The sequence below is a fragment of the Heterodontus francisci genome, chromosome 15 (assembly GCF_036365525.1).
Source record: "Heterodontus francisci isolate sHetFra1 chromosome 15, sHetFra1.hap1, whole genome shotgun sequence".
Classification (NCBI taxonomy): Eukaryota; Metazoa; Chordata; class Chondrichthyes; order Heterodontiformes; family Heterodontidae; genus Heterodontus; species Heterodontus francisci.
In genome coordinates, this window is record NC_090385.1 from 60,095,094 (window position 1) to 60,112,179 (window position 17,086).

The window sequence follows — 17,086 nt, forward strand, 5'->3', positions numbered from 1 at the left end:
AAATTAGAACTTCAGCCCCTGATGAGGTCTGTGAGCTTTTTAACAAGTTTAATTGGTCTCAATTGGGGAGGAGAGTGGGATTCCTGTTCCACTGTCCTGGCGTGTATTGCTGTCACCGAAATCGGCGACTTGAAATTGATACGCCACCTGGCATCATTATTCTTGTGGGGGGGGGGGGGCCTTTTCGCTTCGCCTCGCCTCGCCTCCAGTCCTAACTTTGGGGGGCCCCAAAAATTCAGCTCCAAATATCTGTATCAACATATTAATTTAATAGTGACATTTGTCTGCTCTATTTCATGTGCACTATTTGTGGTCATCATGGTGGTAACTGGGAATCTGACATTTCCTCGATACAGAGGTGAGGGAATATTAGGCCAGTATTAACACTCTTCTTTAGTAGTGAAGAAGGCAGCCATTGGAGACCAAGAAAGTAAAGTGTATATAGTTTGATATTGGATTATTATGGCCTTGCCCCTCTCCCAATCACAAACTTTCAGGCTATTTACAGCTTAGTGGAGCTTGTTATCCAGCAAGTCTCCACAGATCCATCTAGTTAATTTTGGTACTAGATGTCTTTGGTGTGTATTAAAAGTAAAAAGTCAACAATGGAATTGCAAATTATTAAATTGTGATTTGTTTAGGATATACTGCCAGCAGTTAAGGGTGTGAGCATCGTATTTCACTGTGCCTCTCCAGCACCTTCCAGTGATAACCGAGAACTCTTCTATAAAGTTAATTACACAGGGACCAAAACTATAATTGAAGCATGTAAAGAAGCTGGTGTTCAGGTAAGAAATGGTGCAGTGCAGCTTTATAACTGTTTGAGTCTCTTCCCCATCCCGCCAACCTTTCATAACTAACAGTATTTTTTTTCTTGCACACAGAAACTGGTGCTAACTAGTAGTGCTAGTGTTGTATTTGAAGGCACAGACCTAAAGAATGGCTCCGAAGACCTACCATATGCTAAGAAGCCCATTGACTACTATTCACAAACAAAGATCTTACAAGAAATGGTAGGTTTAATAGTTTTGACATCACTTTTTAAACTTAAAAGTGAAATTGTAGTTATATATTTGTGATAGCCTTAGATATGGTATGGCTGAGTGATGTAAACTTTACTGAAATACTTAATTCTGTATTTTGGGGTTTCAAGTCTTTACTTTTGTTTTTAACAATTAACAAGTGACATTACTAGTAAGGGTGCAAACACCTTGCTCCATGAAAAATATCATCTCCGCACAGATGGCTCCATTTACTTCCCAACCCTCTGCCACAACAATATGCCTCCAACCCAATCATAGGAGAACTATTTGTATTTGCCACACCAGGCATGTTTATGGTCTCCGAGATTGACAATGTGCTGCTTTGTGTAGTTTAACACTGTGGGTCATAGCCCACTAGAAGTTGGTTTGAGAACGTCAAAAGCTGACTACCTGCAGCAACCAATCAGAGATGCTCATCTGACCAGTGTGACCAGTCTGTGTGCCATCCAGTTCCTCAATAGATGCTTTCTAAGGGCTGAAGTTAGTGAGTCATTTTGAAGTGAGAATGGAGGCATCAGGAGACCGGAGAATAGCATTGGACGTGGCCCCCTGGAAACCCGACGTTGGTTCCAGATTTAGTCAGCGGCAGGAATGTACCAAGGAGACGTTGCCACCTCAGCGTGATGGGACTGCCATTTAATTTGTAGAACAGTTACTTATAATATGTTTGCATGTAATTGAAAGTGATTCAATGAGAGGATTCAAATTAAGTGGACGACGGGCAGCTCTCATGTCTTTGGATCCCCGGCCATTGAACTCTGGTGGCAGTGAAGCGAAGCCTCAGTGCTGCAACCAGGTAGGCAGCCATGACCAGCCCTGGATAGGGGAAGAGGGGGAAGCGGAGGCCATTGTCAGCCTGTGGTGCTGTGCACTTTTCACAGGTGGGCTTGGTCTCGGGTGATGTGCAGGGGTGGCCATACTGCTGAGTGGGTGGGTCGGGTGGCCATACTGAGAGACTTGGCTATCAGCAAGGGTGGGCACTGACTTCCATTAGCGAGGAAGTAGAGAGGACTAGCAAAGGCAAAGCTGCCATGGCAACTACATCTCTGCAAGGACAGCGCTCTGAAGGCCTACTGATCACCTGGCATGGGGCTCATGCACCCTGTCTTTTTGGACCTCTGTGGCATGATGCAGGGTCTCCGATGGAGGTAGGGCCATGAGGCAGCTGCACCTACCTGTGAAGCTCCACGATGAGAGCAGCAGCTGGCCATGCCAAGAAGGGCCCACATGCACCAGAGTGTGTACCGGACTCTTTATCAACTACCTCCAAATGTCCAAGTGGCATTGTCAGCGAAGACTGCAACTCTCCAGGGAGAGGGTCACTGACTTGTGTGCTATGCTGCATGATGAGTTGTGACCTATGGGATTCAGTGGTCACCCTATTCCAGTGGCCTTGAAGATCACCGTGGCACTTAACGTTATGCATCTGGATCATTCCAAGGATCCACTGGGGATATGTTTGGTGTCTCCCAGGCAGCGTCCCACCACTGCATCAAGGAGGTGACCAATGCCTTGTTCAAGAGGGCCGGCGACTGTGCGCTACCGGACTGACCCTGACAATCAGACTAAGAGGGCTATCACTGGAATTCCCCAGGTGGAAGGTGCGATAGATTGCACGCATCTGGCCATCAAGGCTCCAATGGACCAGCCAGCCACCTTCATCAACAGGAAGGGCTTCCATTCCATTAACACTCAGTTGGTCTGTGACCACCAAAAGCATTTCCTGCAGGGTGTGTGCTCACTTCCTTGGAAGCAGCCATGACGCCTAGATACTTTTACTGGCCCAGGTACCACAGCTTTTTTGACCCCCCCCCCCCCCCCCCCGCTTGCCTCCAGGGATGGATTCTCAGACAAAGGCTACCCATTGAAGACTTGGCTACTCACACCTGGTGAGGAACCCTCGCACTGCAGCAGAGAGCTACAACACTTGTCACGGCTCCACCCGAGCGACCATCGAGCAGGCCATTGGGCTGCTGAAGATGAGATTCCAGTGCCTGGATCAATTTGGTAGAGCCCTGCAGTATGCCCCAGCAAGGGTCTCGTGTGTCATAATGGTTGCTGTGCTCTGTACAATCTATCCCTGCAGAGTAGGGAGGCCTTGCATGACGTGGACATCATTGCCCACCACTCCTCAACAGCGAGGAGGACACGGAGGAGGGTGATGAGCAGGCACTGAATGTTGAACCCCTTGCACTGAAGACCAGGTACATTAAGCGATGGGCCAAGGAGGCAAGAGACAGTCTCTTACCCTTCCAGCCACCATGACTGCCTCTGAAAGTAAAATGAATAAAAGACTCACCTCAATGTATTCAGTCTGTCGCCTCATTTTCTATTTGGGTTATGTGCATAGTGCCCAGCTTAACCACACACTGTGGCCCGTGTGAGACTCTTATCAAAGGAGGACAGTGTCTACACTGGCAGCCCACTAAGGCATGCAAGAATAAGCATTTTCTACAATGAAAGTTAAATTCAATAATGAAAAACCTTTTATAAAACAAAACCAATGGCAAATATCAAACACCCACGATGAGCAGTGGTGACTCCCATTTCCAGGTCCGTCGCTGGAACCGACACCGACCGGGTTCACTAAATTCAGCCCCAAAAGGAGCTACAGAAGTAATTTTCTGTTTTCTGGTCTCCTGAATTATTTTTGGATTTTATTTAAATTCATTAATTTAAGATTCTACATCTGCCTCCATGGGCTAATTACAATGTTTGTTTCTTCTGCCGATTGGAAAGACAATGCCCACCCTAACCTGAAATAGCTTTTCAAATTGATTTTTCAGTTTCTTAGTCTCGAACTATGTAGTGTTTACTTTGCTGATATGACTGGGGTTAAAGGGGAATGTTGTTCTGAGGAAATGCTTTCAATATAAAGTTCTTGCTTTCCCCTTCTCCATTTTACTCCTTTGTGCTGATGGGAAGGTTGCTTCAGTTTTTGAACTTGTCCAGAAAAGTTTGAAAACTGCTTTTGAGTACAACCAAATGGTAACCTCCTGTGCTGTGTTCAATTACCATACAACAATTCAACTTAATTGTCTCTGTCTCTCTGTGATAGAATCATAGAAAGTTTACGGCACAGAAAGAGGCCACTTGGCCCATCGTGTCTGTGCCGGCCAAAAAACAAGCCACTCACTTAATCTCACTTTCCAGCATTTGGTCAAGAGCCTTGCAGCTTACAGCGCTTGAGGTGCATATCCAGCCACCTTTTAAATGAGTTGAGGGTTTCTGCCTCTACTACCCTTACAGGCAGTGACTACCAGACCTCTACCACTCTCTGGGTGAAAAAACGTTTCGTCATCTCCCCTCTAATCTTTCTACCAATCACTTTAAACCTATGCCCCCTAGTCACGGACCTCTCTGCTAGGGTAAATAGGCCCTTTCCATCCAGGAGCCTCACAATTTTGTATCTCTCAATCAAATCTCCCCTGGCCTCCTCTGTTCCAAGGAAAACAACCCCAGCCTATCCAATCTTTCCTCATAGTTGCATTTTTCCAGTCCTGGGAACATGGTCGCAAATCTCCTCTGTACCCTCTCTCATGCAATTACATCCTTTCTGTAATGAGGTGACCAGAACTGCACAGTACTCAAGTTGTGGCCTAACTAATGATTTATACAGTTCCAGCATAATCTCCCTGCTCTTATATTCTATATCGCGGCTAATAAAAGAAAGGATTCCATATGCCTTCTTAACCACCTTATCAACCTGTCCTGCTACCTTCAGAGATCTGTGGCCATTCACTCCAAGGTCCCTCACTTGCTCTACACCTCTCCGTATTCTCCCATTAATTGTGTATTCCTATGCCTTGTTTGACCTCCCCAAATGCATCACCTCACACTTCTGAGTTGAATTGCATTTGCCACTTTTCTGCCCATCTGACCAGTCTATTGATATCTTCCTGTATCTACAGTTATTTTCTTTGCTAACAACCACACGGCCAATTTTTGTGTCGTCTGCAAATGTCTTGATCATGTCCCCTAAATTTGCATCCAAATTGTTAATATATAGCACAAAAAGCAGGAGACCTAGTACTGAGCCCTGCAGAACTCCACTGGAAACAGCCTTCCAGTCGCATAAACGCCTGTCAACAATTACCCTTTATTTCCTGCCACTGAGCCAATTTCGTACCCAGCTTGCTACATTTCCCTGGATCTCATGGGCTTATATCGCTTTAACCAGTCTACCATGTGGGACCTTATCAAAAGCCTTACTAAAATCCATGTAGACCACATTAACTGCACTACCCTCATCAATCCTCCTTGATACTTCACAAAAAAATGTAATCAAGTTAGTCAGACACGATCTTCCCTTAACAAATCCATGCTGACTATCCTTGATTGATCTGTGCCCTTCTAAGTGACAGTTTATCCTGTCTTTCTGAATTGATTTCAACAATTTGCCCACTACTGAGGTTAGACTGACTGGCCTGCAATTATTCGGTCTATCCCTCGCTCCCTTTTTCAAGAAAGTTACAACATTAGCAGTCCTTCAATCCTCTGGCACCACAGCTATATCCATTGAGGACTGGAAAATGATGGGCAGAGCATCCGCTATTTCCTCCTTGACTTCTTTTAACATCTTGGGGTACATTTCATCCAGCCCTGGTGATCTATCCACTTTCAAGGATGCTAATCCTATTAATACTTCCTCTCTCCCTATGTTTATCACATCCAATACTTCACACTCCTCCTCATTAACCACAATATCTGCAACGTCCCCTCTTTTGTGAAGACAGACACAAAGTATTCATTGAGAACCGTAACATCTTCCACCCCTACGTACAGGTTACCGTTTTGGTCTTTTATGGGCCTTGCTCTTTCCTTAGTTCTCCTCTTACTCTTAATGTATTGATAAAACATCTTTGGATTCACCTTGATTTTGCTTGCCACTATTCTTTCATGCCCTCTCTTTGCTTTTCTAATTTCCTTTTTGATTTCACCCCTCTGCTTTCTGTAGTATTAAGTTTTCAGTTTCGGATGTGAGCTTTCCTTTTTCTACCTTATCTTACCCTGTAAGCTGCTTGACATTTCGGGCGCTCTAGATTTGGCCATCCCACCCTTTTTCTTTGTGGGAACATGTTTATTCTGGACCCCGTGAATCTCCCCTTTTAAATGCCTCCCACTGCTCTGACACTGATTTACCTTCCAATAGTTGTTTCCAGTCCACTTTCGCTAAATCACTCCTCAGATTAGTAAAATTGGTCTTGTCCCAATTGAGAACTCAAACTCCTGTTCTATCTTTATCCTTTTCCATAATTATGTTAAAACTAACTGAATTATGATCACTATCACCAAAATGGTCTCCTGCTGCCACTCCTTCCAGCTTCATTTCCTAAAACTAAGTCCAAAACTGCGCTCTCTCTTGTTGGACTTGCTATATACTGGCCAAAAAAGTTCTCCTGAATGCACCTCAAGAATTCTGCTCTCCCAATTCCTTTCACACTAAAACTATCCCAGTTAATATTGGGGTAGTTAAAGTACCCTATTACTGCCCTATTGTTTTTGTACTTCTCAGAGATTTGTCTACATGTTTGCTTTTCTATCTCCCTCTGACTGTTTGGGCATCTATAGTACACTCCCAGCAGTGTGACTGCCCCTTTTTTGTTCCTTTAGCTCAATCCATTTGGCCTCATTTGATGATGCTTCTAACATAGCATCCCTCCTCAACACTGTAATTGTTTCTTTGTCCAAAATTGCCCCCCCTCTCTATCGTATCTGAAAACCCTATAGCCGGGAACGTTCTGCTGCCATTCCTGTCCCTCCTTAAGCCATGTTTCCATAATAGCTATGATATCATACTGCCATGTGTCTACATGTGCCCTCTGCTCGTCTACTTTATTTGCTATACTCCTTGCATTGAGCACTGCCAAACTCTTTATTTTATTTTCTAACCTTTTGTTTCCTCTGCCTTTCAGATTCATCCACTAATTTCCTGCCTTCCATTTTCATTTCTGATTTTGTCCCAACTGAATCTACCCTCAGGTCCCCATTCCCCTGCCAACCTCATTTAAACCTTCCCCAACAGCATTAGCAAAAGATCCCGCAAAGAACTCAGTCCCGGCTCTGTTCAGGTGCAACCCATCCGACCTGTATGTGTCCCATCTCTCCACCACCCTCCCTCCCGAGCTGGTCCCAATGTTCCCAGAACCTAAAGGCCTCCCTCCTGCACCAATGTTCCAGCCATGTATTCATCTGCTCTATCCTCCTACTGACTTGCACATGGCATTGGGAGCAATCCGGAGATTACTACTTTTTGAGGTCCTGCTTACTAATTTTTTACCTAGCTCCCCAAATTCTGATTGGAGGACCACATCCCTCTTTCTACCTATGTCGTTGGTTCCAAGGTGGACCATGACAGCTGGCTGTTCACCCTCCCCACCCCCCAGGATGATTTCAGCCGCTCGGTGACACCCTTGACTCTGGCACCAGGGAGGCAACACACCATGTTGGAATCACATTTGTGGCTGCAGAGACACCTATCTGCTCCCCTAACTTTCAAATCACCTATCACTATGGCTCTTCCAGTTTTCCTTGTACCTTCCTGTGCAGCTGAGCCGTCCATGGTGCCATGGACTTGGCTCTGGCTGCACTCCCCAGAGGAACCATCACTCTCATCAGTATTCAGAACTGAATACCGATTGGCGAATGAGACACATTAAGGGGACTCCTGTGCTACCTGCCTGCTCCTTTTTGACTGCCAGGTGGTCACCCATTCCCTCTCTCCCTGCATACTTTTTAAGCTGCGGGGCGACAACATCTATAAACATGTTATCCATATCGCTCTCAGCCTCAAGGATGTGCCGCAGTGACACCAGCCACTGCTCAAATTCTGAAACCTGGAGCTCAAGCTGCTGCAACTGACTATACTTCCTGTGCATATGGTTATCCTGGACCCGAGAAGGGTCCTAGAATTCCCACATAGCACAGGATGTACACTCAAGAGGTTGGAGCAGCCCTGCCATTCCTCCTATTTATTTAAATTATAAATCCTGCTACTAATGAGTACCACGAGTTGTGAATAAAAGTTTTTTTTAAAAATGGAAAAGATAAAAATACTCACTAACCAACCACTTACCTGATTCCCACTGATGTCACACTTGATTTTCCCTAAATGCTGTCAGTCAGCTCAGAACCCACAGACTGGTTAGCTCTCTCACAGGCCCACCCTTGATCCTTCTTTATTGTGTTAATTAAATTTATTTTTCTTAATTTATAGTTTCCCCCTTCACCGAACTCCCTCACTCACTAAACACCGTCCTCGCACTCTGTGCACTCAAGCAGCACTCAGACACCCCTGACAATGATGAGTCAGCTCTGCTAGAGCTCAGAAACCAGTTTAAGCTCACTACCTAATGAACGGGCTACAGCTGCTCTGAGAGCTTGTTTAAGACTGGAAGAAACTTAACTTGCCTCATAACTTAAACAGTCATTTTTAGTTAATTGCTAAATGTAAACACAAACTAGACTTTAGAGAGAAATTAATCCCTAAGATCCTGTCACTCATCAAACAAACATCTTTACTCTCTGTTTCTCTCTCTCTGGACAGACAGAGAGAAACAATCGCCAACAATATTGTTCCTCTTCAGTTTGGTGGCTGCAAATGTAAGTTGATCCTGGTTTGAAAGAATAGTTTTAACTGAAAAGGGTTAACCAACTAGCACCTAAGTTCATGAGGACCATCTTGTACTTTGTATATGGTTTTATGGGATTGTGGTTACTATTGTAAATTCTGGTGTCACCTTTTTGACTATTGTATGGTATGCTTGACTGGCCAGTAATTGCAAATTGTTATTCTGGATGTTTTGGCAACTGCATTGGTTGTATAGCAAAATATCATAGCATGAGACAGAAATTGCCTTTTGCATTAATGGAAGAGAATGCTGTAGCTTCTTCCCTGTTTGCATATTCACAACTAACTTTTGAAAAATATATATTACAGGAAATTCTCGGTGCTAATAATCCAGATCAGAATTTCATGACGATTGCAATTCGTCCTCATGGCATTTTTGGACCACAAGACCCACATTTAGTACCTGTCCTTGTACAGGCTGCCAAGAGTGGCAAGATGAAGTTTATGATTGGGTTAGTACCGTATGGATGGCACTCTGCATTTAGCAATACATGTTTCATAATCTGAACTTGTGGGAAAAAGACATAAGCAAGCAATGATCAGTCAGAAGCTGACAGTAACTTTCTCATTGACAATGTGCTGTGTGACTCATGTTTTTTCGGGGTGTGGGATTATTTGGCAAATTATATGAAAACACAATCCTCTTACAACTTGATTCCTTCTACTTTGCTACTTCTATGCTTTGTTATTGATGAGTAGTATTACTTTTGAACTGTACTCAAAAGAATTCCCTCTCTCTCTCTCGTGGAGACTTTAGTGCCTAAAGGTTGATTTCAAAGAGGGAATTTAATTGAGGCTTGTATGTGCAGCACTCGTGGAGTTTGGACAGTGCAAAAGAGGATGATACATCATCTGCTGTGGAAATGGGAAGATGCATATTTCCATTTTTTATGAGAGCAAGTGGATGGGTGGGTCACATCTCTGATATTCGGTGTTGGCAGTATCCATTCTTTATGACTTTTTAATGGGTTTTTCTATTTTAAAAACTTTTACACAAACATAGTTTAAAGAGAGTTGATGGGCAGTTTAACTGCTAATTATCATTCCTTGGAATCTGCAGGATGTGACTGCCGTATTCTATTGGTTGGTTTATTTCATGGCTTGATCAAATTGTGCTGATTACCTTTACAGAAATGGCAAGAACTTGGTAGACTTCACCTACGTTGATAACGTTGTACATGGACTGATCCTGGCAGCAGAGAATCTTCACCCAAAGTCTCACATCTGTGGAAAGGTAATGGTGGACCGTAATCTATCTCTGCATAAATATCTCAGCAAGCCTTTTCAACCTTGTTTTGATTGATGTCACCTATTGGCTCTCACCATAATTGTTTCCTATTGCTGCTGAACCGCTGGTGCAGGGACCATTTAGTAAAAGCAGGATACTGTGAAATTTCTGTCTTTTGACAATTTGGCAAACACCATTAGGAAAAATTGCAATGATTGATTAAGTCAAGAGACCTATTAGCGTTCACTGGTAGATAGAGGGATCAGTCTGTCGCAGGACCCCAAAGGGGCTTTATAACTACTGCTGATAACCTATGCGACCAGCTGCACCATTCATCAGAGCCACCCAGCAAAGTTCTTTGCTCCGTCTGACAGCGTTGTTGCTGGTAGAAATTACCATGTTGTATAAGTGGCAAGTGTATTATAATCTAATTACTTTAATAGATTGAACAATTCATGACATTGTATAGGAAAGAAAAAAACTTTTTAAAATTAAGGGGCGGCACAGTGGTTAGCACCACAGCCTCACAGCTCCAGCGACCCGGGTTCAGTTCTGGGTACTGCCTGTGCGGAGTTTGCAAGTTCTGCCTGTGACCGTGTGGGTTTCTGCCGGGTGCTCCGGTTTCCTGCCACAGCCAAAGACTTGCAGGTTGAAAGGTAAATTGGCCATTGTAAATTGCCCCTGGTGTGGGGATGTGGTAGGGAATATGGGATTAATGTAGGATTAGTATAAATGGGTGGTTGTTGGTCGGCACAGACTCGGTGGGCCGAAGGGCCTGTTTCAGTGCTGTATCTCTCTATGACTCCATAATGCATTATTTTTAGAAATAGTGCTATTGGAGCTATTACATCCACCTGAGAAGGCAGACAGGGCTGCTGTTTAATGTCTTATCCAAAAGGTGACTTCTCTGACCATGCAGCACTCCCTTGGTACTGCACAAGTGTCAGCCTAGATTCTGGGCTCAAGACTCTGGGCTGGGACTTGGCTAAGTCAGGAGGTTTTGGGTTCAAGAGTGCTGCTGCTGAATCAAGGCTGATGCTGTAAAATACTGCAACATTCATGTTTTCCTAAAATTAGTTTGGTCGATCTTGATGTTTGCCTCTAACCCTCCCCCCCACCCATCTGCAATAGTTAATAAAGGATGCAATTAGATAAGAATACCATAATCCATATTGTCATTTAACAGAATAGTCATAATGTTTGTGGATTAATTTGGAAGAATTCATGTTTTGAAATATGATCATTGCTTTCTTGACTTTTTTTCTTTTTAATTCCTATAGGCTTATCATATCACAAATGATGAACCGATTCCCTTCTGGACCTTCTTGTCTGAGCTTTTAGTTGGATTAAATTATGATCCTCCAAAGTATCACATACCCTACCTGCTGGCTTATTATTTGGCCTTCTTGCTTTCAATTTTGGTGTTGCTACTAAAGCCATTTGTGATCATTAAACCTACATTCACTCCCATGCGAGTGGCATTAGCAGGAACATTCCACTACTATAGTTGTGAAAGAGCAAAGAAAGATCTAGGATATAAACCTGTTGTCTGCCTGAGTGAAGGAATCAAGTATACAATTCAAAGTTTCACATACCTCAGTAGATCAAGATAACTACAGTTTCAGCCAACTATACTTTTGGTTCTCAATCTAGTGGTAGCAAGTGGATTTGAATATCTAGGTTGAGGATAGTTCTTATTTGTGCCATAATTGAAACATATTTTACCAGTCCTTGACTAGGTGCAAGATATGGAACCTAGCCAAAAACTGGTAAAATGCTGATAAGGTGACTTCTGCCTCCCCTGGGAGGGGAAAAATAGTATTTATCTTATTCATTTAGTATTGTTTCCTGTGGCCCACTAAAAAAGCAAATGTACTCCCAATGGACACTAGATAGAAAATATTTGGTGACCTGAAGGCCTTTTTAAAAATAAAATCTATTCTGATCAATTTTTTGAGCATCATTTCAAAGCAAATTATTGAACAATTCAACACACAAACTGGAAAATGAATCTTTGTTGCTTGTGTTTAACTTGTATGTCAAATTTGAGACCTTATTAGTAAAGTTTTTGATATGAAATGTCTGGGATTCTCTTGGACCTTTAGCCTTTTATTTAATAAAAAGCTATCCGCAAATGTTGATATTTTGGACTGACACGTTGCCCGATAGTTTTTATGGCCTTGATTTTAAAGGACACAAAAATGTTCAGTTCTTTTATATTGTACACCATGTAGCTTTTGTGTTTCATGTATTCTGAAACTGTTTTTGGTAAACTTAGTTTTAAATTACAAAATAATTGAAAAGCCTCCCCAAATCACTGAGCTGATTTTGGTTTTGCAACATCACTGTTGCAGTTGTTATATCAATATACTGTATAATTTCTGATCTTTAAGATATAAATAAGCAAACAGAAAATTATCCACTTTTTCCCTTTTTATGGTGGTGTGCTTAATATCTAAATAGTTTAGTCTAAGCTGTGTTTGTGATATTGCCTTGAAGCTGTTAGTTATTTCTGTTCTGAAGTGTAATACATAGAACATAGAACATAGAACATACAGCACAGAACAGGCCCTTCGGCCCACAATGTTGTGCCGATCCTTTGTCCTCTGTCAAGGACAATTTAATCTATACCCCATCATTCTCCTTTATCCAAATACCTATCCAAAAGCCTTTTGAAAGTCCCTAAAGTTTCTGACTCAACAACTTCCCCGGGCAAGGCATTCCATGCCTCGACCACTCTCTGGGTAAAGAACCTTCCCCTGACATCCCCCTTATATCTCCCACCCTTCACCTTAAATTTATGACCCCTTGTAACGCTTTGCTCCACCCGGGGAAAAAGTTTCTGACTGTCTACCCTATCTATTCCCCTGATCATCTTATAAACCTCTATCATGTCACCCCTCATCCTTCTCCTTTCTAATGAGAAGAGGCCTAGAATGTTCAGCCTTTCCTCGTAAGACTTATTCTCCATTCCAGGCAACATCCTGGTAAATCTCCTCTGCACCCTCTCCAAGGCTTCCACATCCTTCCTAAAATGAGGCGACCAGAACTGCACACAGTACTCCAAATGAGGCCTTACCAAGGTCCTGTACAGCTGCATCATCACCTCACGGCTCTTAAATTCAATCCCTCTGCTAATGAACGCTAACACCCCATATGCCTTCTTCACAGCCCTATCCACTTGAGTTGCAACTTTCAATGATCTATGCACATAGACCCCAAGGTCTCTCTGCTCCTCCACATGCCCAAGAACCCTACCGTTAACCCAGTATTTTGCATTCATGTTTGTCCTTCCAAAATGGACGACCTCACACTTTTCAGGGTTAAACTCCATCTGCCACTTTTCAGCCCAGCACTGCAACCTATCCAAGTCCCTTTGCAGACGACAATAGCCCTCCTCGGTATCCACAACTCCACCAATAATACTAGCATTCCTCATTAATTAACTATTCCTTCAGAGGTAATACACATTTTCTGTAATTCCATGACAAAAATTGAATATTTTGTTCATGGTTTTTTCTTTGCCGTGTGTCTCTGCTTAAAAGTGCATTTAAAAAAAAAAAATCAGGGTGTGTAATAATACATTCATTTAAAAGATAACTGTTAAAATTAGATGGAAGGTCTATATTACATCTTTGAAAACACTTAACGATCCTTCAACAGCTAAACTATTAGGATATCAAATGTCATGTGTCTCATTAGAACACTTCCTGAATACCATTCGAAAACCTGTCAAACTTGGATTATTATCTTGAAAATCTCATTAGACTGAACTACTGCTCAAAGGGAATCCTGGACATGAATCTCTTAGAGCTACCTTCTCTTAATTTGGTTTTGCTCTGTCTGTAAGGTACTGGGATGACATTGGTTCCATGGAAATGCACCAATGTAAATCATAAAAGTACTCTCTCCTGTTCTACTAAGGATGTAAATTGCTATCTCGGTCTGATCCCGTATTTGTTTATCCCAAACCTGGTATGAAACTTTTAAGGGATCTCCTGTAACTTATTGATTTTAGTGCTTTGTGAACTGGCTACAGATGCTGTATTTCAACTAATCAAACATGCTTATTGCTTTTTCTGTAAATAACTGTCCATGAATGAGACTTTATTATTTGAACCTGTTACAGAAAATGTCTCCCTTCTGAATTGATGAGATGCAATAGCATTCTTGTATATTATCCAGTAACAGTAAAAAAAAAGTTCAGGTTTCACTAGTGTGCTTTCAAAAGATTACTCTATGAAGACATTTTACTTCTTGGGGACCAAGGGCTTGCTTGTGGAAGAAGACTTTTGCATTGGGCACAAGAAATATTTCCAGAGAGCCTGAATTATCAATTCCTTTTAAATGGTAGTGTTTTGAAAACAAAACAGAAAAATACCTTTTTGGGCTTGAATATAACATTGACTAATTGCTAATCATGATCTTGTTGTAAATGTTTATTTCTGCTGATATAATACATCATCAAAACTATTAAAATTAATTAAATTAGTATTAATGTTTCTCTTGTTTACATCTTTTAATAATCCTCATCAGAAAGCTCTCTTTTGAGGGACCAAGAGGGAGAAAGCACTGTCCTTTCACTACTGTAATTTGGGTTTGAGTATAACTGGACATTTTTTTTTATTGGGTTGGGGGTGGGGGGAGTAGATTAGCAGAAACTCTTTATTCTGATGGGAGACTTGGATGTCCTATGTGTGCCACAGAAGATCGACTTGATTCTGAACTTTTAGTACTAGTTGTATTATCTTGGAGCCACTCTGACCCCAAAGAGCCCCTGCTTACTCACCTCTTCCACTACTTTGTCCCCCACATTTGCACATTAGCCAAGGGATCTACATGGTTTCTAACGCACCCTAGGTGAGACTGTAGGAGCTTTTTAGAACCATAGAAAAATTACGGCACAAAAGGAGGCCATTCAGCCCATCATGTCTGCGCCAGCTGAGAAAACCAACTGTCCAATCTAATCTCACCTTCCAGCACCTGGTCCATAGCCTTGCAGGTTACAGCACATCAGGTGTATGTCCAGGCACTTTTTTAAATGAGTTGAGGGTATCTGTCTCCACCACCGTTCCTGGCAGTGAATTTCAGACACCCACTACCCTTTGGGTGAAAAAGTTTTCCCTCATGTCCCCTCTAATCCTTCTACCAGTCTAACTTAAATCTGTGCCCCTGGTAGTTGACCCCTCTGTGAGGGGAAACCGGTCCTTCCTGTCTATTCTATCTAGGTGTCTCATAATTTTGAACACCTCAATTAAGTCACCCTCAGCCTCCTCTGTTCTAAGGAAAATAACCCTAGCTGATCCAATCTTTCCTCATAGTTGCACCTTTCAAGCCCTGGCAACATTCTTGTAAATCTCCTCTGTACTCTCCAGAACACAGCTTACCACAAAATGTATGAATCCAGTGCCACAGCAGAGGTGCATATTCTACCCATTTAAAAATGGTTGCCTTCTGGAGCCGAATCATGGTTTCTACTGAGTTCCAGATATCTGAGCATGTATTCTAAAAGCCAGGGTCGAGTTAGCTTCTTCCAGCAATTACAGTATCACTTATACAATGGACACCTTTCTTTAGCGGGTAGAAGGACCTATACAAGGTAGATTACAATTTAGCTGCTGCTTTGATGTTCTAGCTGTCCAAGTACTGTGCTGAAATGCAGTCCTATTACCAAATATTTACAAAAAGATCTAAAGATCTTGTCATCGAGAATCTAGCACATGGTTCCAGCAGCCCACAAAATGATTTAAGCAATTAGATCTTCTAGCTCCTCCTGTTCATCTTTGTCTCCTTCCTGTCATTGATTTTCCTCCTCTGAGTGCTCCAGTTATTCCTCATTGTATTCTAAAGTTGTGCAGCATGTTGCAGACTACATTGACCCTGGAGACGTTTACCAGGTTATAGCCACCTGATTTAACAAGGCATCTGAAATGCTTCAAAATGTATATTATGTGTTTGAGAATTATTTTGGTAGTTTTATGCACCTTGTAAATCTGTGTTCAGCAGCTGTTCATGGCTATTGAATATTCCCCATCTTGTGGGAGCCAACCTTACACTACTCGTGGCTCGAATAATAGGGTCTTGGTGGAGTGTGTTCGTTTTTTAAAATGTCATAGCAGGAGCCCATGGGGTTACATCATAGAATAATACAGCATAGGAAGGCATGCAGCCCATCATGACTGCAGGCTCATTTGAAAGAGCTGTCTAATTAGTCCCACTACCCTGCTCTTTCCTCATAGCCTTGCAAATTTTTTCTCTTAGTATTTATTGAATTACTTTTGAAAATTACTATTGAACCTGCTCCCACCACCCTTTTAGGCAGTGCATTCCAGATCATAATTTGCTGCAGATATTTTTCCCCCTTGTATTGTCTCTGGGTCTTTTGCCAATTACCTGAAAACTGTTTCCTCTGATTACTGACTCATCTGCCACTGAAAACAGGTCCTCCTTATTTATGTTACGAGTGCTTCTATATTTAAGTTTTTTTTTAGGACTCTTATTTTAGAGCTGGACATTGGTTTATTTTGGGAAAATTGAAAAGACTCCATGGATGTTTTCTTTTTTACCAGGGTCACTGAGATGTCTGGCTTTGAAAATAAAGTTACTGGAAGGCACCTGTTTTCAAATAATTACCCAGCAGGGGTTGTTTTTGACTTGGGGAAGATGTTTACAGAGAAGTGACAGGTCAAGATTTATAGAGGTCAGGAGGCTTGTCTCGTGACAATAAAACAAGAAATGATGGAAATACTCAGCAGGTCTGTCAGCATCTGTGGAGAGAGAAGCAGAGTTAATGTTTCAGGTCAGTGACCCTTCATCAAGTCTCTTGTGACATTGTTTATGGTTTCGCTTTGGACAGTGAGTTGGGATATGGACAATGATTTGAAAAGACAGTTGGAGAAAACTTGCCAAGAAGAACAAACCACTCCAACTCCAATTTTTAAAAAAATAAAAATAAATAAAAAAACTCAGTCTGATCATTTTTTTGTTTATTAAACAAATCTGGTTGGTGTTAGTCAGTCATTTCATTCCATTATGTACATAGTTTACCTTTTATGTATTTCCATTTTAGGAAAGGGGGATGTTGTGATATCACTTTCACAGTGTAAGTACTCCACACATCACAGGAGGTGCTGTCATCCAACATGCATTCAGTTAGTTTGAATTGTGTAAGACACCTAGTCACAC

General features: G+C 42.2%; 1 protein-coding gene across 1 annotated transcript in view; it reads left to right on the forward strand.

The window, feature by feature from the left end:
* nsdhl (NAD(P) dependent steroid dehydrogenase-like) overlaps window positions 1–14,395 on the forward strand; it is a 36,714-nt gene extending 22,319 nt beyond the window's left edge. The window contains exons 3-7 of the mRNA XM_068047604.1: window positions 642–788; window positions 885–1,013; window positions 8,983–9,125; window positions 9,805–9,907; window positions 11,182–14,395. Of these exons, the coding sequence (XP_067903705.1) occupies window positions 642–788; window positions 885–1,013; window positions 8,983–9,125; window positions 9,805–9,907; window positions 11,182–11,514 (855 nt within the window). The 3' untranslated portion in view covers window positions 11,515–14,395. The remainder of the gene's footprint in view (window positions 1–641; window positions 789–884; window positions 1,014–8,982; window positions 9,126–9,804; window positions 9,908–11,181) is intronic.
* Window positions 14,396–17,086: the final 2,691 nt, after the last annotated feature.